The 25,916-nt window shown below is 39.7% G+C and overlaps 1 protein-coding gene across 4 annotated transcripts; it reads left to right on the forward strand.

The window, feature by feature from the left end:
- Window positions 1-128: 128 nt before the first annotated feature.
- Window positions 129-25,657, forward strand: bod1l1 (biorientation of chromosomes in cell division 1-like 1). 4 transcript variants are annotated; one of them, XR_005992479.1, is made up of 31 exons: window positions 129-372; window positions 3,397-3,521; window positions 3,624-3,814; window positions 4,198-4,653; window positions 6,152-6,301; window positions 6,438-6,586; window positions 7,696-7,792; window positions 8,735-8,861; window positions 8,960-9,017; window positions 9,108-10,857; window positions 12,848-12,918; window positions 13,042-13,144; window positions 13,654-13,740; window positions 13,820-13,854; window positions 13,940-13,991; window positions 14,444-14,502; window positions 15,258-15,345; window positions 15,475-15,533; window positions 16,335-16,410; window positions 16,508-16,548; window positions 16,831-16,993; window positions 17,315-17,376; window positions 18,116-18,233; window positions 19,772-19,824; window positions 19,927-20,005; window positions 20,501-20,580; window positions 20,662-20,758; window positions 20,929-21,064; window positions 22,203-22,274; window positions 24,380-24,621; window positions 25,421-25,657. XR_005992479.1 is itself a non-coding variant. In XM_041797757.1 (30 exons), the coding sequence occupies exons 1-30, from the start codon at window positions 256-258 to the stop codon at window positions 24,507-24,509; spliced, it is 4,881 nt and encodes a 1,626-aa protein (XP_041653691.1). In that variant the 5' UTR covers window positions 129-255; the 3' UTR covers window positions 24,510-25,409. The 4 variants fall into 4 exon arrangements, 3 of the variants coding, with proteins under 3 accessions (XP_041653691.1, XP_041653692.1, XP_041653693.1); XM_041797757.1 differs by lacking the exon at window positions 25,421-25,657 and having other exon boundaries at window positions 24,380-25,409; XM_041797758.1 differs by lacking the exon at window positions 25,421-25,657 and having other exon boundaries at window positions 13,657-13,740; window positions 24,380-25,409.
- The last annotated feature ends 259 nt before the right edge of the window (window positions 25,658-25,916 follow it).

A 25,916-nucleotide genomic window follows, 5' to 3' on the forward strand; every position in this document is an offset into this window, starting at 1 on the left:
TTAATCGCACATTTCTTCAGCACTAATTTATACCTATTCATTTAAGTGTACTTTACTGTCTTAGCGATTCCCTCACTTTTAAGTAGTTCCGGTTTACTCACAGAGGAGCAGTTGTCCTTCCGGGTTAGCCGCCTTCGAACTCCTGAACCACAACAGAAGCTCCGCGCGTTTAGCTGTTATATTACCTGGCTTATCTCAGGTGTTGTTGGTCTATTTAATCAACCGAATCAACGGCGGAGCTGATTCAGGCCCGACATGGCAGGTCTACCACCCGGAGACCCTCAGCTGGTCTCAATGATCGTCAACCATTTAAAAACTCAGGGTCTCTTTGACCAGTTCAGGAGGGACTGTCTGGCTGACGTTGATACAAAGGTAAAGATTTAAACTCTTCAGTCACATGGGAGAGGTCATTTATCCGGAGACTGTCTTTAAAACTGACTTCACTGTACTTATGGTTGAGATTTATAGTCCAGGAAGTTAAAACTAGTTGTATTTGGCTGAATTTGTCATCACATAATGTTACATCCATTTTCATTGTCATCATGGGGCTAAAACCAATTCTAAGTCCATTTTGGTACAAAACTTTTAAATTATTCTACTAGAAAACTTTTTCTTCATGTTTAAAGTCATAAAACGTCTCACTGTTGATATGAAACTGTTACCAGTATTAATGATACCACAGGCAAAATCCCCCGACAGTTATCCTACCGTTCATATTTTCATTATCACGATAACCGTTAGTGATAACGGCTCTTTAATATCGGGGTGAATAATGTCCCGACGGCAGGCTCAGTAGGTCCCCTTACTGAGGTGGATGGAGGAACCTTAAACATGTCGACCTGAGACAGAAACATGTCAGAGAGAAGACCAGTGGCGGCCTTAGCAATCATTGGGCCCAAACACAGGCATGGCCCTTCCCATCCACGATTCTCCCCTTCTTATTTAACCCTTTACCTACTGAGTCTAAAAACGGCGATTTGGACATATTTTGTTATTCTGGCTGTAAAATAGTCAGGAAATGCCCTAAGTCTGAGAGCTTTGCTCCCTTTTCCCAGGAGTACTTGAACTTGACTTTTCAACATGTGGTTAATGATTATTGCTCATTATATGGAATTGTCAGCAGTTTAAAAGAAGAAAAACACAAAACCAGATTTGTTTTCATGGCTTTTATGAGCAGAAATGTTGTTATTGCTCATGAAGTTTTGATTTGACATTTGAAATGTGAACCTATACATGTTTAGAACAATCAGCAGTCATTTTTGGAGTCTAGGACTCTGGGTGTGCAAAACACAGTGCAAAAGATAACTATATACATAGGAGACAGTTAGTGCAAATAAAGGTGGAAAAATGCATCCTCAACATTCTCAGTAACATGTTGTTATTACACATGACAGACACGCACAGGTGCCACTATCTAACGCTATTTTAGAAAAACCAATCACCACTCTCTTCCTTCACTCTCCTTTCTCACTCGTCTTCTGCCAAAGCTGCCGTTTTCGCGGTGCTGTTCGACATTACCGTAATATATATACCACACATCATATATTGCCAGAAAGCACAGATTCTCAGCTCTCTGTCAGCGTTGGAATTTTTTAGATTGGGCAAACTTCCGAGGAGTTACAGTGTTGAGAATCTGTGTAGCGGTCTCGTGATACTTCTGGTGTTTAGCTATGTTGTTTTGCTATGAATGCCCATGTCATATGGTTGCGAGTACCGTAATGAACCATATATGTGTGCATTTTCTGATCAGACAAACTTTGACAGAGTTACGATAATAATACCCCGGACATATAAAACACCGGGTCAGTAGGTAAAGGGTTAAAGAGTTTTTTTTTTTTTGTAACTTATTTTAATCACTCTTCACACAGCAATGATGTAAGGATGTCTGGAACTGAATTTATAAAACAGAAAAGAACTTAAACTATGGCATTCACTATAGACACTATACAAATATTATTTTTATGTATTTCTCTTGATCTTATATTTAAATATATTTCATTTAAAGTTCTGAAGTAATTAAGACATTTTTAGAGTTAAAAAAAATCCAAGATAACAGGATAATTAAGTCAAGGCATCAAAAAAAAAAAACTTACTCATTTTCCAGCAAAACAGAGTAAAATGCAGTATATGGACACACATCATCCTAGGACTTCTAGATTTTTTTGCCATCATTTTTTTCCAGGAACCCACTCACAACCCACTTTTGAGTCCCGACTAGGACTGAATGATTTGGGGAAATAATCTAATTGCAATTTTATTCTTCCAGTATTTTGAATGGTATGTAATGAATGATGTCTCTGCAGCAAAAAAAAAAAAAAAAAAAATTAGGTATTTTGACTCAAATTTCAGGTTAAGAAATTATTGCAACTTCTGTGATTTGAAATTGCAGCAGGCCATATTGCGATTTAATCTAATTTTCGATTAATTGCCCAGCCCTAGTCCCGACCCACAAGTTGAGAACCCCTGATTCAGAATACCTTAGGGTTTGAAAAAGTAAAGAAAAGGTATTTAGATAAAGTCAGGAATGTAGGAAAAGAAATTAAATAGAGTGACTTAAACATATGATTTTGACTTTTTACTTCATATTTTGACCATTTAGATTCATGCATTTACAACATCAGTAACATTTTAATCTTTTTAGCCCATTATTTCAATTTTAATCTCAGGTTTTGATCTTTTCTACTCCTATCTTTGACAATATTTTGACCTTTTAGTTTCACAATTTATATTTTTACTCTTATTGACCTTTATAACTCATGATTTCAAATTTTATCTCATATTTTGACCTTAAATGCATGACTGCAAAGTTCTATTTTATATATTTGTTCTTTAAAAATATTATTTTGAATTTCAATCTCAAATTTTGATCATTTAAACTTCTTGTTTAGTCATTTTTTATGTCAGAATTATTTATCATCTGTGTTGTTTTTTTCTACCATAATTTATTACCTTTTAAAAATGAGGTTAACAGTTTATGGTAGAATGTTGACCCTAGTATTCTCTCGGGTTAGACCCTGCTGTTTCATACTGCTGGTCTAGACAAAAATCTAGTTTTAGCTCGTCTTAGTCTAGTCTTCTTTGAGGTAAAAAAGTAGTGGACTAACTTTAAAAGAAATGTTTCACTCGACAAAACAAACACTTATTTGCTTCTCTACTTGCCGTATTTTATTGATCATTTTCTTGAATATAAAACTGCTGGCTCCAGGAATCATGGGAGCTTCACTCTAATATAACAGGATGTTTATAAACGTGGATTAGTTTGTGCCAATGAACGTCATTTTATGGATTCAACACGACTTTTACCATTTAATGAGACATTGCTGGATTTGAATGAATCCACCTAGCAGCTTTGTAAGAGCATCTTTACAGGTGATTTTCTGTATTTCTCTCTTGCAGCCTGCCTACTTGAACCTAAAACAGAGGGTTGACAACTTTGTCTCTAATCACCTCTCTAACCATACATGGAGCCCTCATTTGAACAAGAACCAGCTGAGAAACAACATCAGACAGCTGGTGTTACAGTAAGGGAGAATCCAGCGGTGTTTCTTCACCATTTTTTGTTCAGCTGGTTATATATTCTGTTCTTTTAAATATGAAAAACTGAATCCGACTGTTTCTCTTAGATCTGGGATGCTGGAGCAGGGAGTCGACAGGATAGTGGCCCAGGTGGTGGATCCCAAAGTCAACCACATCTTCAGACCGCAGGTAGAGAGGGTGGTCCGGGAGTTCCTGTCACCAGGCAGCTGCTCTGAGGAGCCGCCACCTCCGCTTCCTTTACCAGAGACCAAACCAGACAGCAGCATTCTTGAACAAGGTACACAGCATTTAACACTTCTATTGGGTTTGATTTCTGATGTTTATGACGAATGATTATGATTGTAGCAGAGATTTATTCTTCTCAATTCACAAACAAGCAAAAAAAAAACAAAAACCTCAACATCAAACCGTCAACTGTGGTGCAGGGATAGTGGAAATCAAATATCAATGTTTAAGCAAAAATTATATTTTCTTTTTTACTTTTTCAACAATAAAATCAGTGTTCTCATGACATCCTCCCTGGCTTTCTGCCTTGTATAATTGACTGTACAAAGAAAGTTAAATGTCAAGAAAAGTCATGGAGGGCCTTGTCCAGAAAAGTATATTTTGCAATGACACCTACAGATTTAGAAAGTGACATTATGCATTTTTTTTCTACAGCCTCATCGTCTGCTCCAACCCCCAGCAATGCCATGTCCATCCTGGACACCATAACCTCCCTGAACCAGGAGGCCAGCGTCAGGGCAAGCTCCAGCACGGATAAAGCACGTAAAACTCCGGACGAGCCCATGCAGCTGGTGGAGGATGGCGAGCAGGACATGGGTACTGCCGAGGAAGGAGACAGGAAGATGCTGGAAGAGGCAGAGGGGTCTGAGCTCCAGCAGTTGGAGGTGAAGACAGAGGACGCTCAGGAACCGATGGATCTGGGGAAAGACGCGTCGATAGAGGAGGTGAAGATGGAAGAGGAGGAGTCAGGAGCTCAGGAGCAGATGGAGGAGGAGAGGGATAAATCTGGAAGCAAAACAAGTGGGAAGCCAACAGAGGAGAAGCAGGATGAGGATCAGCTGAGATCTACGAGTCAGGCTAAGCAGAAGGCCCGAGAGAGGATAAAGGAAGGTGAGAGAGCAACTAACCTGCATGCAGCAATTCATCTTTATGTGCTAAACAGTAAACAGTGTAGCTTTTCTGTGATTTATGTCAGTGTAAATTATTATGCTTGGGTTTTTACGTCCCTGCTCCAGCTAGAGCCAGGTGCCATCTTTACCTCCACACTTGTTACACAATATCTCGAGAACACTTGGAGAAAGACTCTTCAAACTTGGCACAAATGTTCACTTTGACTTCAGGATGAGCCAAATAGATTATGGAGGTTGTAGGTCAAAGATCAATGAAGCTCATGTTTGTTCCTTATTTCTAAATGTGAAATATCAAGAATGCTCTCAGGGATTTTCTTCAAGCCATGCTCAAATGTCCGCTTTGACTCAAGGATGAACTGATCAGACTTTGGACGTATGAAGTGGGGATGCACAGTATTGTCAGCATCATGTCTGCATTGTCAGATCTGAACTTTTCTGCCTAAGTTGTAGGGCTGGGCAATAATTTGCAAATGAGATTAAATCACAATATGGCATGCTGCAATTTACAAATCACAGATGTTGCAACATTGCTTTAACTTGACTTATGTCAAAACACCAGTTTAATGCATCGATTTTTTTTGCAGCTGCAGAGATTTTATGCACATTCTGCAAACATTCAAGTGTCTTTTATTTTGAATGATTCACAAAAATTGGCATTTTTTGTGTTTTATGTGTGTTTTTCTTCATTAAAATGAGTGACAGATAAACAAAAATCTACATTTAATAAAGCAGTTGATATCAGATTTGCAATATGAGCAACAATAATTGCAGTTAGATGTTTTTTTTAATCATTCTGCCCTAATATTGATGAAGCTAAGCTCTAGTTCATGTCACACCTCTAGCCACAATTGGCTGATAGCCAGCTGACCGATTATCACCTCCCAGCTCCCACAGCCAATCACAGCTCTTCCTGTCAACACAGCAGTCCATTTAGATATGGCGTACTTCTCTCTAATCCCTGCTGCTGCTGCTGGTAAAGCCTCTCCTCCTCCACCCCAGCCTCCTCCTTTATAGCTTACAGCTTGTTGCTCCCTCCTATTCAGATTCATGTTACTATGAATAAATTTCTTCTGAATAATTTCATTGTTCTCAATGCACATTGTCACGATTGCATCTATCTATATGGGGGCTTCTAGCTAAGCTCTCCATGGAAAGTTAAAGCATGCTTGACTATCCCAGGGAGCGTCTCTAGAGCAGAGCCAAATAAAACTGTAGATCCATTTTGCAATAAAATGGTTAAATGTATGATGAGAGTGCTCCTGACTAAATGTAGGTTGTAATATAGAATGATTTATTGCTTGAATTTGTTGAAAAGTACATGAGATGAGGAACCTGATTATAAATTGCAAATCTTTGGTCTGAAATGTTCTTTAGACGTGTAGTGTAAATGTTGGTAAAACAAAAAACTGTTGTATATTAGTAGTGCTGTGAAACTAAAGAAAGTTAAGTTTGTATACTGTTGTTTTTCTGTCGTGCAGAATACTTTTTGGAGGACTCGGACCTGGAGGGGCTGAGTGACATCACGGTGAGCTCGGTCCACACCAGCGACCTGTCGTCCTTCGAGGAGGAGAGCGATGATGAAGAGCTGCAGTCTGAATCCTCTGAAGAGGGCGAGCTTCCACCAGATGGTCTCCACCTTTCATTCCCTCCTGAGTTTCAGACAGTTTTGAACATTTGACTGTAATCCAGAGAGATAACTATATTTGCATGTATTTTTAAAAGTTTTTTTAGTTGGATTGTTCTCCTGTGTGTTTCTCTCTGCAGAGGAAGGTGAGGGAGCAGAGATGAAACAGGACAAAGGAGAAGATCGCAAACCTCGCCGTAAGGCCTACGTTCACAAGCCCTTCCTCTACTCCCGTTACTATAGCGACTCGGATGATGAGATCACCGTGGAGGAACGTCGCAGATCTGCGGTGAGACCGTCGTTTTAGCAGCTTCAGCAGAGCGTTTCTCTCAAAGACTTTTATCAGTCTGAAGTAATCAGCCTCTGCAGTAGTTAAAGAAGTTAACTTAGCTGCTTTGATACAAGAGCTGCGTCACAACTCCTACCAAGGGAAGCCTTAGAGAAAGATGCTCCACATGAGCTTCTGAACCGCTACGTTAAAGTGGTTCAGTATCTGATGTGGAAATACATTCAGACTAGTGATATTCAATGTGTTGCTCTAGAGACACATGTGGCTCTTTTGTGATGATTTGTGGCTCTTTTTATGTCTTAATTTGAAATATTATTTCCAAAGAAAACCTTGAAAAAGGGAAACTATGACCTCAGAAATTATCCGTGCTCACATAAATCAGTTTGGATCCTTTTTTGCAATTTTTTATGTATCTTTTCCATTTTTTTCCCGCTTTGAATCCATTTTTACTACTTAAAGCCCACTTTTGCCATTTCTTTGCCACTTTTTGCCCATTTTTAATACTTTTATTTGATTTATTCCACCAGTTTTTTTGCCTCTTTTATCCTGCTATTTGCATTTTTTCCCTGTTTTGCCCCTTTTTGCCCATTTAAGCAGTGTTTGTCCATTAAATGCCACTGTTTTCAGCATTCTTGCCACTCTTTGCTGCTTTTTGACAATTTTCCCACATTTTGCCCATTTTTGTCACTTTTACACTCATTTTTTGCCATGTTTTTGTTGTTTTACGCAATTTTTTGCCACCTTTAACTTATGTTTTTTGGTAACTTCTCACCCATTTTGCCACTTTCTGCCATATTTTGCCACTTTTTCTCCCTGCTTTTTCACCATTAACCCACTTTTTGCCATTTTATGTCTACTTTGCCCCTTTTTGCCGCTGTTTGACCATAATTTGCCACCTTTAACTTATTCTTATTGCCACTTTAATCAGTATTTGCCACTTTTCTCCACGTACATTGTGGCTCTAGCAAAGGCATATTTCAACAGTTTGGCTCTTTGTTTGAGCAGGGTTGAGTAACGCTGGTTTAGACAGTTAAAAAATCAAAAACTCCAAATAATGAGTAGTCTGGATCCTTTCTGTCTCTCCCTCTGTTACTGCTCTGCTCTCACAGGCAAAAGACAAAGAAGAACGTCTGCTGAAGAGACAACAGAACCGAGAGCGGATGGAAGAAAAGAGGAAACAGAAAGCTCTGCAGGCTGAGGAGCAGGGTTGGTCTTTTTTGTTGATCTTCTGAAGGTTTGAATCAGTGTAGTTACCCCTTCAATGTTTTTCATTGTCCTCTCCACGGACAAAGCCTGGGGAAATGCTGCAGAAGTGTTTGGTCAAGTTCAGCGTCAGGGTTTATATGTTAAGTCTGGGTGATCTGAAGGTGTGGCTGGCATCCTTGAGAATGCAGAGACAGCGCCTTTCATGGGATCTAGTGCTGTTTTACAGGAGACAAACACAACACAAGGACAAGGGGCAGGTTTAGGAGAGACTCTGGTGAACAGGTGGTGCTTAAAAAGTTCTTTAAAGGGGACGTGTTATTCAAAAATCACTTTTTCAGGTTTTTCTAACACAAATATGTGCCCCTGGCCTGTCCACAATCCCCTCAAGAATCAAAAAAATCTCCCTCCCCTTTCAGAAAATGTGTGCTGGAACAAGTTTCTCAGATTTTCCCCTCATGATGTCATGTGGGGAGTTTTCCATGGAAGGTTCTCTGTTATGTGCGTCATCCAGGAACATACAGCTGGAGACTCCTTTCACCTTTGTTCCTTCAGTGTAAAGTGTTAAAAGTCCGGCTGTTGCCTCCTGAAGTCTGCTATGATTTCCTTGTTTTTTCATGTTGAATGTCAGGTTTTACAGCCAGTTTGCAGACCTGGTCCCTGCAGGCTGTCATAGATCAGACCTACTACTGTAGTGTCTTCTGCAAACTTGAAGAAGGTGTTTGAGGGATGGCCAGTGTGCAGTCATGCGACTAGAGTGACACAAGCATGCTGGGGAGCCTTAGTCACCAAACAACATCCTCAGATATGACCCTGCGGTCAGATTTGTTGTTAAATGTTATAAAATGTTTTCAGAGGCTATGCTTGTGAGGCCACAACATGCATTCTCAGTTGTCTATTTTAAGCTCCTTTATGCACATTTTAATTCCCTCGTTTCCTGCACAGATCACAAAAAACAAAAGAGTGGAGACTCCGCCGGGTTCGAGGGCCCCCGAGCCAAAGAGGCTCGCAAAGAAAGGAAGGTTCTGGAGAAGAAAATGGCTCTGAGCAGGAAGAGGAAGCTGGACTCAAGGTAGTAGAGCAGAAGCAGAGTCGTGCACCAAGTATGTTACATTTGCATGTAAATGTGCAGGATATTTTCAAAATAAGTCAACCCTTTTTGCTCTTCAGGAAGGAGACGGATGGTTCTAGCAAGAAGAAAGGAGATGCAGAAGGATCCAAGAAAGTGGTATGTGGAACATATGCATGTATGATATAACAGATTTCCTCATAGATATTTCTGAGTTTAAATAAAACATGTTGTTTCTTCTTTAATAAGGATTTAAAATCTACAGCAGTAAAGACACCACAACCAAAACTGCTTAGAAATCTGTCAGAGTCGGCGTCATCTGACGAGAGACACAGCAGGACGAGCGGCAGCATCTCTGAAGACTCCAGTGAAACCAGAAAGCTCACAGACAAAGTCCGAACACACTCCTTCATCCTGGAGCTGGAGCAAGGTTCCCAGGAGGCGCTCAGACAACGCTCTGTTGGGAAGTTTGACCGCTCTCGCAAGGAACTTCTCTCTAAAGAACGCAAAGAGAAAGAACGCAGCATGTCAGACGAGCGTGCCAAGCTCAAACAAAAGCAGGAGAAGAAACCCGAGCATCAGCTGGATGAGCATCAGCAGAAAGAAGCGGCTGCTGTTAAAGTTTTCTCTGAGGAAAAAGGAGACAAGAAACCGAAGATGAAGAGTGAGAAGAAGACCCCATCAACCCCAAGAGAAGGAAAGTCGTCTGCATCAGAAGTTCAGGCAGATGAGGGTCCGAAAGACGCTTCTCTCAAAAAGAAAGCTGCATCTGTGGAGGTGGTCAAAGCAGAGAAGGACAAAGACAAAGTCAGGGAAAAGGAGAAAGAGAAGAGCAGAGAAAAGGCCAAAGGAGAGAAGAGTTCAGCTAAAGGGGATTACAAGCTCCGGCCTGATTCTACCGGGTCCTCTGAGGATCGATCCGACATGGAGCCTGCTGGGTCTGATGGCAGCAAGAAGAAAGATAAACACTCCAAAGAGGTGCTGAAGAGGTCCAAGAGCCACACCGAGGACCGACCAGGAGAGAAACTCAAATCTAAAGACAGTGAGAAGGAAAAGACCAGAGCAGATCCAGACGGCCAGAAATCAGCGAAGTCCAGCTCTGAGAGTGACAAAGATCCAAGACGAGTCAAGACTGCAGATAAAGGAAAAATCCTAGAAAAATCTAAATCCAAATCCAAAGAGGAAGCAAAGACGGTGTCGTCGTCAAAGACAGGTCAGGGTTCAGAGGTCAAAAGTACAGGAGGAGCATCAGTCAGCAAATCTGAGAAGAAGAAGGAGGGAAGTATGAAAGAACAGCGTAAAGTCTCAGAGGAACCTCTCCAGGACAAATCCACAAAGAAAAAACTGGAGAAGAAAGTCCCAGAAAAGAAAGACGAGAGCATTGAGGAAAAGAAAGAGCTCAGAGAGGACAAACAGGAAAAACCGGAGAAGTCCTCAAAGCCTCCAGTTTCCTCTCAGAGCCTCGATGCAGAGCTTCTACCCAAGAAACTGTCTCTTCTCCAGGACACCAGCACGGACTCTGACCCCGTCACCACCACCGTCACCACCTCCTTCTCTGACGACACCTGCGATGCTTTAAGCGATATCACACCTGAGCCACCGGAGGGCGAAACCGAGTCCAGGCTCGGGGAGATGCCAGCTGTTCCGGTGGAGGCTGACGCGCTGCTGACGCTCATGGACGTCTGCACCTCTGCAGAGGCGAGACTTCCACCTGAGAGCAGCAGAGAGGAGGCAATGATGCAGGACGCCGATATGAAGATGAAAGAAGCCGCTCTGACGCTGCTCTCCATGGATCCGGACAGCACTGTGTCCTCCAGCTTAATGTGCCAAGATTCAAGAGAAGAAGAGATGAACCAGGCCACTCTTCAGCCAGTGGAAATAGCTGAGGAAGAAGAGCAGCAGCCTTCAGTAGACGAGCAGACAAGCTCTGAATCTCCGTTTGCAGCCGCAGAACCATCAACATCTCAGCAAAGCACTGTGTCTGAACAACAAACTGAAGGTATGTGGAAAAACATGTTAGCACTGGGCCTCATTCACCAATATCCTCCTCAGATGTTTCTTAAATTTGTTCTTAAAGTTTCTCTGAGAAACCTACGAGGGATTCATGACATGTTCCTAAACTGCTGGATTATTCTCTCTGTGTTCTTAATGAATGCTAGGGACTTATAAGTTTAAAGCATGTTTCTCCTGATTGGCATAGAAAACCCTCTTTGATGCCCATATAAGGGCATGAGACTGCAGGGCAGTGTGCAAACACAGACGATACACATAAGTGAGTAGCGAGATATCAGGAGGTTAAATTAAAACAGCCTGTAAAAGCAGTTCTGAAGTGGACGTAGTGCTGCTCTAAATGACACCATAGAGGAAGATTTGATTCTATTTTTAGCACCAGAGGTGGAGATAAAACCACTGGTTCAGACGGTGCTCTCACCAGAAATGACGGGAATAATGCTAGAATAATAAAAGGATGGATTCAGATGAGGTAAAAGGTAGTTTTTTAAAGCGAGTATGATTTTAATTACAGCTCACATTTATTCAAAAATCATATGGAATATATTTTAAACACATTTAAATCCCCCTGTGTAATAATACGTTTTTATTATTTTGAATAAGTGTCCAATGATAAAGCAGTAACTCGTTACTTTAGTGGGCTCTAATTACCTGTAATTTTAGAATAATTACACGTTAATGCTATAGTAATAAGTGTAATTATTACTAGGTTATTTCTCAAGAGTAAGGTGATAATAACCTAGTAATAATTAGCCATTTTACCAAATGATAACTTAAAACTATAGAAATGTTTAGTGAGTATTTACCCAGAAATAATGTCTTCATTATCAAGTAATTCCTCATAAATATTGTAGCACTTCTCTGGTTATTAGGTGGTATTTTCCCAAGTGATTTCTTAGAAATAAGGTGAATATTTCTATGTAATGTTCAAAATAATTCCCAGATAATTTTTAAAATTTTGGCACTCTAAATTGAGGTGAGTCCTTCTGGATAGTTTTTAATTAAATTTTAGGTCTTTTCTGAATGCCTTCATTCATAATTTCTTGAAAAGTACCTTCATAATAATAAGCAATTTGAAGGTATTTTCTGCATGTCAGCACACTCAAGCCATTCCTCCATAATTCACAAGTCATATCTATGTAATTAAGAAAACAGCCTTGTGTTTAGTTACATTGAAAGCATAATGCCTTTAATTTAACTGAAATAAGCAACTTATACAGAAAAACTATCATCTTATTTTTAAGATATTACGTGGTAAAATTCCACCCAATTACCGAGAACTGGTACAATATTATGAGGAATTTGTTATTAAATAATAACGTATTACTAGTTAAATTCTTGCTTTGTAATTACCATATTTCTGAGTTATTACTTGATTAAGCACAAGTTAATATAAGGTAAATACCACCTTATTCTACCACCTTAATTATTACTAAATTATGCTATCACTATTAAAAATAATGATGCAATTACTCTAAAATTAGGTTATTTTTAGGCGATTAGGACCCACTGAAATAAAGTGTTACCAATAAAACTATACATGTATTAAATTCTATTTTATTTTGCCTTTCTTTGTTCGTCATATTTGAGTGCTGATGAGTGATAAAATAAATATTTTATCCTGTCATATCAGCTCTCAGATGTTGGTCAGAGTGTTTTTTCTTAGATTTTGCTCTTAGCTCTGGTTGAACTCGAGCTGATTTCTGATTGGCTGACAAACATTGGCCAATCAGAAAGTAACGTGGCAACCCAGTCAGGTTTTTTTCTGATGTTTTGCAACAGCTTAATGCTTCTGAGCTATTCCACCTCACTGCTCATTCAGAAAGCAGTAAAGAAAAAAGGGTTTCAGATTCTGCTGTCTGTTGATTTAATATCTGCTCGGGTATCAGTCCTATTTATCACAATCAGTGCATTTTTATTGATTAGCTTCCTAAATACGACTGAATTTCTCCCTGATAAAACTTTAATTACTCTTTTAGATTTCTCTGGCACTCCAGAGAAAGAGGCAGGTTTGACTGTGGTTGAAATGACTCCGGCTGCTGTTCTGCAGGTAAGGCTGTTTAGATCACAGAACGTGCACTACTCCTAGGTAAAAATGCGTATTTCAAACACATTAAAAGCACATTTCTGCGTTATTCTGCTGTATTAAATCATTACTCTGTCATCAACACAGGAGGTTGATACTACTTCATTTACTGCTGATGCTCCATCAAATGAGGACGAAACCAAATGTGCAGAGATTGTTCCAGAAGAACAGCCAGTCGCTGCAAAGGAAGGTAAACGTTCTGATGACCTCTTCTGGCTCAAGCTCAAACACAGGAAACAGTCATTCAGACTGATGCAAGAGGTCCAAAAAGAAGATAAAACAGCATTAAAGTCATAGGAAATTTATTTATTCATCTAATATATAAATACTATAGAATCCATGTTCCAGGCAGAGAGCAGAAGAGAGAGAGACCGCCATAAAATTATCTAGATATGAATCACTGTTTCTTCTTCTACTGGTTTATTCAGAGCATGTATTTATTTTAGGCCAGCCAGACACAGTTTTAGGAACATCGCAATTGTTTTGACTTTTATTACTGTGAACAGTATGACTGTAAACGTTGGTTTGTTTACTGTTTATTGAACCTTTCATATGTGCAGATTGGAAATTTAAAAAATGTGACTAAATTAACCAAAATTAAGCAGGTTCCTGCACCTTTTATTTTCATCGCCACTTACACAACCATGCTTATTCTGTACATCAGACTCATGGATGCTTCCTAACTCTCCCATATTTCAGCAGTGGATGCGGTTGTGTTGGGGTCAGAGGTCGGAGCAGCTGCAGAGGAAAGTGTGCTTTCACCTGTTTCTGTTTCTACTGAGCAACGTGAGTTCTGGAAACTTCCATGTAGTAAAGTTAAAAATGTGGTCTCAGTATTAACTCCATTGTTTTACTGTTATTTCAGAGCAAACTGAGCCAGATGCAAAAACAGGCCCTCAGGTGAGGAATAAAACATGAATTACACTCTAAAATGATCCTTAAATATGCTATAAAACTAAAACTGAATGCATTCTTCATACACAAGGCAGGGGAGGTGGATGCTGACGACGGCCAGGTTGAGATGGAGGTGGAGAATGGTGAGTATTTTCTTCAATCAGAAGAAACGCCGTGTGTGCAGTGACATTTGCTGTGTACTTCAAATAAAGGGATAAAAGAGAAATGAATATACATTTAAAACAAACTATTTGTGGAAATGCAATAGTATAAAACTATGACATACTAACAAGGTGCAGGATTCTAGTGCAGTAAACAGGTGAAATACTGCATTATTGCTGTCAGAGGTATCAGACAGAAGTTATTCCACATTAAGTTATTGCATTGTTTATTATTGCACATGGGTTTTAGGAGAAGTGAGAGTGAATGTCAGCATCCATGTTTGTTAAGTCCTTATTGCACAGGAGCAGAAACTGTCAGTGTGAGATGTAGTTGATCTGTAGCGCCACCCAGAGGGCAGAAGATTGAAGACTAATCTGTCTTAGATTTAAAATATCTACATATCTAACTTTGTGAAACTTCTTTCCACCTCTAGTTGAAGCTGAGACGACTACAAAGGAAGAAAACGTGGCAACACAGAGTCATGTGAAAACCGTAAGAGTTTATCCTTCTTTCTGCTTATTGTCACACATAAATGCTCCGTTACACTTCTACCTCATGTTATTTAACATTTCTATAAGTATTCAGTACTGTGCAAAAGTCTACGGCCTCTTCTAGCTTTGTTAATTCAGGAAAGTATTAATCACCATCCATATTTGTTTTGATTAAAATATAACCATCAAGTAAAGAGAAAAATGTGCACAAACATTTAAAAGCACTGATTTTAGCATATTTCTTCTCCAAGCAGAAATCAGTCTTTAGTTTGACCTCAGTTTGTGTAATTCTTTCTTTTGTGTGTTTAGACTTTGAAGCAGTAATGTGACTGAATTTTCCTCATGCTTCAGAGTTTATCATATTTATTAAAAGTTTCTGTGTATGCGGCTTCTTGTGGCCTCTAGTGGACACTCTAGGAACTGCAGTCTCAGCACACTGGCTTCATTTTTAACCCCTGGAGCTGCTGCATGGTTATAGCAGACTTCTGTCAGAGTTCTTGTTTCTGTTTCTCTCTGTCCAGGTGATCCCCTTCTGCCTCAGCTATATTCACGTCTAAACTCTCTATGAGGCTGTCAGTGACTGTCTGTGTTTATCAGCTGGTTTAATAAAACCATTCCCAACCTGTCATTCCTTCTGCTGAAGGAATGACATGTTACTCACAATAACAGGTCTAACGGAGGCCTCAGACTTCTACACAGTTCAGTTTGTATTAATTTTCATTCATTTATCAGTGTATTTTTATGAATTATATTCAGGTGGAGTCGCTCGTCCCTGAGAAGACTGAAGAAGAGCTCAGAGAGAGCGAACCTCCGACGCCTCAGTCCAAGCTGGTTAAGCAAATCAGTGAGTCTGATTCTACTTTATATCACTGGGAGCTGAAAACTGGAATAAAATACTAACTTCCTGTCACATTTTTCCTTCATTCTGTTTGGCTGTAAACCTCCTTTGCTCCCATTTGTGTGTGTTTTTCAGGTAATGTCTCCAGCACGGACAGTCAGGAGGACGAGAAGACGTCTGACCTATCAGAGAAGGTAAAGTTAGCCCTAAATCTGCAAAAGAAAACAATAATAATAAAAATAATTATAATGATAATGATAAAAACAATAATAATAATAATAATGATGATAATAATGATAATAACGACAACAATAATAACTATAATAATGACAATAATAATAATTATAACAATAAAAATGATGATAATAATGATAATAATTATGATGATAATGATGATGACAATGGTGATATTAAACTTTATTTATTAACTTTATTCATGTAATATTTTCAAAGGTCCATCATCTAGCACATGTACTTCCAATGTGAACACAGAAATGCCTTTTTTAGTGTATTTTCCCCTCATTATGGTTTTCTGTGTAGTAAATCTGTATTATGATTGGCTGGTTTTATTGAACAGAATCTGCAGTTCAAATTAAACAGCAGAGCAGTCTGTCCTCCTCATATTGAGTTATCTTTTTAATTGAGAGCCCCCTGGTGGAGAAATGTATGTACTGCATTCAAAAAATCCACAAAGTGCTTCAAATACAGGAGAAGAAGAAAAAAAGCACAATTCCAGTACATTTAAAGAAAACAAGTAAAGAAATTTACACATGAAACAGTAAAAATGTATAAAATGACATTTAAAAGCAGATTTGGTACACTAGATTCCAGCAGACTGGTCAGTCCAGTTTGAGAGCCTGGATTGCAGAAGCTTGATCTGTGTTCAACCAGCAAACCCCTATCAGCTGATCTGAGGAGGCGCCTGGGCTCATATGGGACAGAGATGTTGGTTTAAATCTCTATATTTACTTTTTTTTTTTTTCTTTGTCCTGCAGGAAGAGAAGACGGAGGGAAGAGGAAGACGCAAACGAAGACTGTCGACTCAGAAAGCTCCAGCAGTGAAGGAGACTGGTAAAGAGGTTTTATTTCTTAGTTTTAAAGGTTGAAGGTTTGCTGATGGTGAGATTTGTAGTTTTATTCTAATAATTGTGTTTTCTGTTACCTAAAGGTGATGAGAAGGATGAAAGTAAAGAGCAGCCATCAGCAGAGGTGAGTTCAGCCTTTCTCATATCAGCTCTGACAAAGAGGACTGTTACTGGCTTTGTGAGTCCGTGTCTGGCTTTATAACATTTTTATAGAAATCAGAAAAGTAGAATTACACACCTGTATGTGTCTGCCTCTGACCAGTTTGTCCTTTTCTGATTGTAGCAAAGATTATTAAACTTTATTGCTGTCATACCTATCTACATGATAATTACGTAACTGCACACAAGTAAAACCAAAAAAATGTTTAAATTAATTAAGAACTTAAAAGTAAGTTTAATTTCCCAGGAACCTGACCAGGGTAAGGTTGCAGAAGTCAGAACGCCACGCCGCGGTCGATCATCGAAAACCACCGAGGAGGCAGAGAAGGAACTCGCTAAAGAATCTGAAAAACCAGGGGAGGGTCCGTGCCGTGGGGGGAGACGCTCAGGAGCAGCAGCCGTTAAAGTTGGTAAGATTTCCTTCCAGACTTTGGCACTGAAAACCTGATAAAGGTGTGGAGTTTGCAGAGCGGTGTTTGTAGTATTTATTTACGTTTAGGGTTGTTTGCTTTGGTTTTTAGGACTTTAAAGACTACCTATTGAGCCATAGTAGAAAACTGTCCTGCTTTCATTCATACTTCATATTTAAGCCAAAATATTAGAGGATTTACTTTCAGTGTAAGTCAAAATGAGCCAGCTGTCCTTCCTTTAGCTCACTGGTTAGATGAAGCAGGGATGATGGTGTTTCTTTGACTTTCTATGACATTGCTTTTTTTTTTTTTAAACCTCAGAGAATCAGAAGAAAGAGGAGAGCAACGCAGCAACGTCAGCAGAACATCCAGCAGAGACCCAAGTATGTAGGAAATGTCCAACATGTAAACAGTTCCCTCCTGGTGTGATATCATCATAACAGTCTGTAGTTCTGTGAAGGCCGTGTCGTTCGTCACACAGCTCCTATCGACCCTTGAAAGTCTTAATTTTATTTTATTTTTTTAAATCAAGGTGATAAAATGTCTAGTCTCTCTCTGACAGGCTGTGGACAGCTGTTTTTGGAGAGCTCTTTGAGACATTTCTGAATTTCTTAAATATTCACTGCCTACCTAGAAATATACATTTTTCACCCTCCTTTTGGGGACGTGCATGCTAAAGTTCTAACAGCATTTGCAGCCGCATTAACTCACAGATTTACAAACTAGTGTGGAAAATACAGGAAAGAGACACAATCAAGGAGAAAAGCTTGTAAAAGCTCCTGAAAAAATGCAACAGATATAAAATCCTTCATCTAAAGCCTGCAGAACCCAGCCGCACGTCGGCCCAGTCTCACTCGTTGTGATGGGGAATCCGTCTCTTTCTATTTTGAAATCTTTTTATTGAACTTTTCCAACTTTTATAACAACATACATCACAACTGAAATCCTCACAGTTCAAGGTAAAGGTACATCAAGCATGACCACAAAAACATAAAAAAAGACACAAATCCAAAATACACCTAAAGAGAAATAAGAATAAATAAATACAAATTAAAAATAAAATAAATGTGGTTCAAATAACAACAACATGGTTAATATTAACAGTATTTTTCTGATTTCTAGAAATCTGAGGAGGAAAGTGGACCAAAGAAAACGGGACGGAGAGGAAGTCAAGTCAATCTCTCGTCTGTTCCTGAAGATCCTGAGGCTGCAGGAGACTCCAAAGAGACCTCAGACACAGGTATGATAGAAATAAATTCATCTGTTTTCCTTGGTTTATGCTGCTGCGTAAGGGCAGTGAATAAACCTCAGGGACTGTTCTTTAAAAGACTTCTTAATCCAAGAAACTTCACTAGCAGGTCTGCGCAGTGTCTCTGCTAATTTGTGCCGTGGGTCCTCTCAGAGGGAGGTTGGTCTGAACTAGAAATAAGATAAAAACTAAGAGTAAAGATGAACGTCGGAGTCAAGTGACACCGGTTTCATGGCTGACACCAGTGCAGATAAGTAGAGGTTAATGAGAGTGATGAGCATTATTTGGAATATGCATTTATTATGACAAAATGTACTAAAAGGCAAAGTGAGCAAAAACAAAATAAACCATTTAACCCCAACTCTATCAGTATGTGATGCAGCACAGAACCACACTGTAGCAGCAGGGAAACAGGAAGTGATGTCATCGCCTTAATGTATCAGTAGCACCAAGGCTAAAGTGCTGATTAGCTGGTGCTCATGTGGCATCCAGCCATTCAGATAATGTGTGCAGGACATTTAGATAAAACACCAAATATCAGCCTGAGTCATTGGACCAATCATAATTATGCTGCCATGTGATAGACTGTCTTTCATTCCTCTTGAACCTGACCCAGCCCTGGCCTGAGGGTAGGGGTAAGGGTCCTGACCCGACTCATTCCGGGCCCTGGGCCATACTGGGCTGGTCCCTCAATCCCCCCAAGAATCAGAAAAATCCATTCCCTCCCCTCCTCTCTTTCTCCACATTTCAGAAAATGTGTACTGAAACAAGCCATTCTCAGATTTTCCCCTCATGATGTCATGTGGGAAGTTAGCCCCGCCCCCATGTTCAGTTGGCCCTCCATGCTTGGAAGAAAGTTCCTCCCTCCTATCCTGATCCTCCTTTCAGCTGGCAGCTGAGGGTGGGATCAGGAGAGCCACATCCATTTCCTGAGAGGGGTGGAGTTGGGGGCGGAGTCAGACAGCTCATTAACATTTAAAGCCACAGGAAGAGAAACAGCTCGTTCTGAGCAGGGCTGAAACAGAGGGGTTTTTAGACATACAAACATCTAATACTGGAGTGTTTTTTTTTTTTCAGCACAAACTTCACAGGCATGTTTTGGTGACCTCTGAGACCGATATAAACTTGTCTTAAAAGGGCAAAATATGTGACCTTTAAAAATAACGAGAAGAAGCTGGTAGGTTGCGTTAATCTTCATCTTTTGCTCCTGAAGAAAAGCTGAAGCTTTGTGTGTTTTCTGTGTCTCTTCCTCTTCTTCATTGTTTGTAAATAGCAGTTTGCACACAGTTTCAACCATTACTGCCCCCTCTTACTGATTGCCTTTTAGACAAACAAAAATACTTTTACAGCCCTATAAAATACTGATATTTAGCACCTGTGATTCTATAAATATGCTCGATTCAGGGTGTTGACATCAGTTTTTGTGTCATTCCTTGCAGACAGCTTCACTACAAGTGAGTAAAACTTTAATATTTTGTATGCAGTGTTTGTGTTTGCAACTGAACACATGGATCGTTTTTTCATATCAGGTGAACCAGCGGTGAAGAGGAAGAAGTCAGAGGAAGAGGAGAAAACTGTGGAGGTGAGGTTAAAACACTTTCTGCATCCTGGTCTGCCATTTCTCCATCTCCACCAGTCTCTTCTCTTCCTGTGTCCTGATTGGTTTTTAAATGATGTTTTACAGGGAACGGCGCCTGAAGAGGAGACGAATGAGGACAACAGTGGACAGGAACAAAGTGAACAACAGCCTGACAAAGACAGAAGTAAGAAAAAACAAATGCTTAATGTGGATGTGCATGAAAGAGCTGACCATTTCTATAACTGTCAGTGTTGACCCATGGGACGTCAGTGATAGATATCGGTTTATAACGCAGCCTATGAGGAGCCAGGCTTGTTTAAAAAGCCTGTATTTATATGCAAACATTTCTGCAAGAGGTGGATCTGCTCAGTTCTTGTCGCAGAACATTCATGATGCAGACTCTGCAGATGATTAGAGAGAGATGTCCGCTGTTATACCTCTCCATAAATGCAATAATTGAACAATGTCTGAAGTTAAATGTGAACCTCAAAAATCCAGGTATTTGTGCAAATTCTGCAAATCACGTTGCTGAACTGTGCAGTCAAAGCAGGAACTTTTGCACACTTTATCTACATTTTTCTCTCTATTTAAGTGCAAAAAAACCTAAATATGCCCAAATTAAAGCAAGTAGAGAAATAACCATTATTGTCTCTTATGAATACTGATAATCTTCGTCCAGGTTGTTCTCCATCTGAGAGCCAGGCAGAAGGTCAGGAGGAGGACAAAGAGGAGACGTGTAGCGAGAAGAAACCAGAGGATGTATGTTTTATTTGTTCTTTATGTTAACTTCTTCTCTAGCCTTCTGTATTGTCTCTGAAAAAACCTTGCACTTCTTTTTAGGTAGAGGAGGAGCTGCAGGAAGACCAGGAGACTGCCCCAAAGAGACCTGGTCGGAGGGGACGGCCGTCAAAGGCAGCAGCAACCACAGAGGATGCAGGTCAGGACGTTTAGAGTTAAAAACAGACTGTAAAAAAAGTCATGAGCCTCTTGACTTCAGCACTGGTTATATGTTGTTCTGATTTATAATCCAGAGTAGATTTATTAAAAAATTTAGGCAACAGTCTTGGGAAAACAAGTGGACTCAGACTTCCCTCCTCTCCTCTGCAGATAAAAAAGACAAAAAGGCAGAAGAGAGCGAGCAGAATGATGACGAAGAGGACGAGGATGATGAGAAAGACGAGGATGGAAAAGGAAAATCAACGAGAGCGACCACACGGGCAGCATCCCGTCTAGAAGCTGAGAGGTAAAGTTGAAGCTAAGGCACAAAATGATAATAATAATGCATCATCCTTCATTGTTGTTAGACAAAAAGGCCAGCATCACTAACAGGAGCTCTGTCATTTTTTTAGAGCATCTTCAAACACAGGCAAAGGTGCTGCTGCTAGAAACAAACACATTCTGCCCTGGTCATCGTAAAACTTATGATATACCTCCTAGTTTCATTATGGTTATGTTCTCTAGAGAGGGAAAAGTGGTCAAAAAGTCTGGCAGTCTGGTCTGTTGTTTTGTATTCCAGCTTGTTCTGAGCATAGAAGCTGCAGCTTACAGTTCACAGCGAATGGAGATGGATTTTAATCGTTCGGCTCTCAGTGGCAGCATGTGTTAGCACTCTCTATGGCATAAGTCAGGGGTTCCCAAACTTTTCAGCCCGTGACCCCCTAAAAAATGGCGTCAGAGATCAGAGACCCCCATATTCCCTTCAGTGGGATATAGTGCATGATATTGCCTAAAGCATCATGTACAAACTTGCATTTTAGATAAGTTTTGTAACTTTCACCCGCATTTTAGCACAAATATCACTTGATAACTACCTTTTGATTTTAATTTGAATCAATTTTAAAAATATTTTTAAAAATAATAGGTAAAATTTATGAATTTATTCAGATGAATTTTCTCCTTGATTTATCGAAAGCATCCTGCGACCCCCCTGGGGTCCCGACCTCCACTTTGGGAACCACTGGCATAAGTGAACTGTGTATATAAGCAGCAGCCAACTATTCAGATTAAATCAGGTATTAAAAGTGTAGCTTATACACCAGATTTTAGATTATATTTCAGTTTAAGAATCCCTGAGTGTGGAGACTGGGAGTGTGATTGATGAGTCAGTGGACCAACGAGTAGATCTCCACATGAACTTCATTTCCTGTCTACAGAATTTATGACAGCAGCCTGTGATGGCTAAATAAAGATTAGACAAAAAGAAAACAAACCTTTAAAGCTTGAACCCTCCTCATGCTGAGTCCTGAATGAGCCTATGAATTTTACAGTTTCACTCTCTAAAGCAGGCATCACAACTGTCACATCCAGTTAAAGAGAAGCAGGAAAAGGTGGAGCACCAAAGCTACAACTGTTGTTTCATATTTATTTTTATTTCTCCTCAGAAACAAGCCAAGCAAACCATCGACCCGGGCGAGCCGACAGAACGGTAAAGAAGAGACCACAGCTGGCACGCGGTGAGTTTGTCTCATTGACGCTTCGGCTCAAAGGGAATCTGACCAAAACCAGCTGAAAGAGAACGTTTCACCAAAATCTTTCCTGGAAACTACCAGGAACACAACAACCACCACCCACAACAACCAATGAGAGCGAGCACACTGAGTAGCGTCACAGCCGGATCATACGTACTTTCACCACTCACAACCATAAACACAACTGTACCTTAATTCCAGCCAGGATTTCGTCCTGAGTCTTTCCCATGTTTTATGATTTTTGTTGCACCTGTAACGCACGCCAGGACAGCCTGTTGTACAGAGACAGCAAGATGGTATCGACAGAAATCTGCCCTTTTTTTTTTTTTCCTGAACTCACGTGATCACGCGAGGTCGTAGGCAGGTCCACAGGTGTGTGGTCTCCAGTGATCTGACAGTCTGGCTCAGTCGTCTGATAAGTGTTGAAGGAAATAACAAAACTAAAAAAATAAAAATACATACAGTGCTTAACAAATGTATTAGACCACCTGTCATATTTGTCTCAGAGACCGTCCAGCATCATGAAGTGCTTTAATGCGGACTCTTTCATTTTCAGTCAGCTCTCCAGGTTTTACCATTTTGAACAGGAATGAGGAATTTCAAACTGAATTCACCTTTTTATACCCAAATCTGAGCCGGCTCACTGGGCTTCTCTGAGAAGTCAGAAATGAATCCGGCATAACATTCAACCACTAAAACTCATTTATCTCTTCAGGAATGCAAGTAAATAACTATAATTTGACATATTAATCAAGAAATATTAATGTGCTTTACTATTTTTTTCATTTTTTTTGTAAATCAGTAAATTTGAAAATTGATGGATAACAATAATAATTCTATTTTAGCATTAAAAATATCATTTGGGTTAAAGAGATTCCACATATTGGTGTATTAACCATTGCAGAAACATCAAAAATGATTTTGGTAATTACCAATGCTGTTAATTTAGGGCAGCTGTGGCAGAAACCTTACATTGGTTAGGGTTAGGGTGGTCTAATACATTTGTAAAGCACTGTACATACACGGAACAGTAACGAGAAATCATAACAAAAAAGACAAAAAAAGACACAAAAACAAACAAAAACAAATAAATAAAAACAGACATTAATATGGCCTTGGTGTAATCTGTAGTGTGGTAAGGCATCCTGACTTGTACTGAACATATCATTCCAATCTTGTAGGTTGGGGGAGAGGGGACGGTTATAAAGAAAATAAAATTGTCCTAAAATAAAAGGGGGTAAGCTGAAAAGACTGATAACTAAATAAATAAAAAATAATGATAAAAAATAAAAAACAGAATAACAAGGATAGTTGACAAAAATAAATAAATGATATAATAAATTAAATACAAATAGTGAAATAAATAATAATTATGCATACACACATTCACACACCACCACACACGGATCAGATTGCACAAAGTTTTTCTAACTTTTGTTATTACTTTATAATGTCAGTGTACAGTTTATTGATAGAACAGAGAAAATCACCAAAGTTGGGTGTTTATGACCAAAAAAATTTTTGACTTTAACATTTAAACAGAACATAAAATCAGAAAATTCAGTCCTGGTCTGGTGTGTAAAAAATATCAATACCTTTCATTTTTTCCCAGCAAAAAGTGGCATTTATTTTTATCAGTTCAGGTTTTAAAACATCTTAAATTTGATTTTTAATCATGTGAAGCAACCCTGTCTGTAAATATGTACCTTTAGTCTAAAGAATTCCAGGTTTTAGAGAACTGGTTAGATTAATACACAGATTTTTTTTTGTCACAGAGGTAAAAATGCATTTTTAACTTTACCTTTTTTCTTTCTCAGTTTGCTCTCCTCTCTTAATTCCTTTTATTCCTTTATCTGAGAGTGTTATTTATGATTTTATTCTTTTATTTTGAAGGGCTCATGTATGTGAGACCATATTCCTGTCAGTCCTAGCCTCCTTTTAGAAATCTGTCCATGCATTTTTGCTCTTTCTGCTCCGTGTGCTTGGTTGTCTCGACACTTCTCATGAATAACTCGTGAATCAACAAAGACAAATTTTCACGACACCTGAGACAAACACGCTGACACTTGCTCCTTGTTTCCTCCACGCAGCGGGACCAGAGGCCAGGCGGCGGCTGCGGCAGCGAAGGGGGGCCGCAAAAGGGAGGCCAGCCCCCCTGCTGTGCGAACGCGGGGCGGACAGAAATCAGAGGAGCCCCCGTCCAAGAGAGCCAAACGCTAAAGACCGATGGGATGGGGATGTTTTTCTCAGCCCTAGAGCCTCGGCAGTCAGTCCGTCAGTGTGGACGTAAATCTGTTTCTGCTTCAGTGACTGTCCGTGTCTAACAGCTCTGGTTAGTATTACACCCTCCGCTCTGATATTAGAGTAAACCTGAGGATCTGTGTAGACCCCCCCCCCCCAGAATACTCTCTACTGTGCTACACCCATATGGTTTGGATCATCATTCCTCTGTTTATTCAGTAATGCCCACTGAATCCCAGTATTTCAGGCCAATCAGAGGCCTAATGTGCAGCGTAGAGGATGAAGAGGGAGAGTTCCTGATGTTGTACAGATTCACTGTGAATTTTACTACTCATTCTGTGAATGAACGGAGATCTTCTGCTCCAGTTTTTTTTTAGTTTTTGTTTTTATACTTGATATTTAGAAGGTAAGTTTCTTTTTTAAAGTTTTAGGATTGAGACGATGGCAGTAATTCCTCCTTAAAACATCACCGGCTGCAGACACAAAGCTGTTACCTATCATTTAGATTTGAGTTCTGTAGTTCTGTCCACTGTTTTAGAATTTATACTGATGTTACAAACATGTTAGATATGTTTCCTACATGTCACTGAAACATTTGTTTCATAAATGTAAAAAAAAAAAAAATACTGTTTCCTTCTCTCATTATTCCACTTAGAGTGCTTCCAAATTTAAAAACATCTTTAAAGGGTTTTATTTTGAAAACAGAAGTGGGGAACCGAGTCACATGAGCTTGACTTCAGTCTGAAATTTGACCTCTTTAGACTCTGCAGTATCCTAGAGGACTTACTACTCAACTTACACCAATGTCTCGTGACTTCAGGGCTCAGTCTGAGTAAATGTGATAATATAAACCCGGTCTGTGCCCTATGGCTGCGTTTACACCTCTACAGGTAGGACGTCCTGATCCTTGCTGAGTGGAGGGGTAGAGTGAAGTGAAACGGCTACATGGACCTTTATACAGAGGGTTTTTGAGAGGAACACTACGAGCCAAATGTGGAAAATCTCCCGTAATGTGTTGCAAATTATTAGCATGATGGCCAATGTCTGCAGTGTCTCCGCCCTGATCTGAGGACCTGAGGGTTCTGCTGGGGCTGTAGGGATGGAGCCGGACAGAGATGCATGATAATAAACGGCTTTATAACCAGAAACATGGGTCTTAAAGTGATTTCTGAATGTTATTGGAGGCCTGTATAGAAAATATAAAACTGGCATCATGTGGGCTTTTCTGCTTGACCTGGTTAGTGGTCTAGTTAAGGGGGTCTTGAAGGTTGGGACAAAGCGGCAACCTCCAGTCCTGAAAAATGAAGCCAATGCTGAAGTGTCCACTTGAGGATGTCTGCAGGAACACTGGAAGTCCCGTCTGGACACCTATTCAAAAAACAGTTT

This window comes from Cheilinus undulatus, linkage group 10 (genome assembly GCF_018320785.1).
Source record: "Cheilinus undulatus linkage group 10, ASM1832078v1, whole genome shotgun sequence".
NCBI classification, from domain to species: Eukaryota; Metazoa; Chordata; class Actinopteri; order Labriformes; family Labridae; genus Cheilinus; species Cheilinus undulatus.

What these genes read in the sequence shown, in the direction of transcription:
- bod1l1 (XM_041797757.1), top strand. Translation starts at nt 256, where the DNA reads ATGGCAGGTCTACCACCCGGAGACCCTCAGCTGGTCTCAATGATCGTC. An exon ending in ATGCAAAAACAGGCCCTCAG is followed by an intron (nt 13,855 to 13,939) that starts GTGAGGAATAAA and finishes TTCATACACAAG; the next exon opens with GCAGGGGAGGTGGATGCTGA. An exon ending in TGAGATGGAGGTGGAGAATG is followed by an intron (nt 13,992 to 14,443) that starts GTGAGTATTTTC and finishes TTCCACCTCTAG; the next exon opens with TTGAAGCTGAGACGACTACA.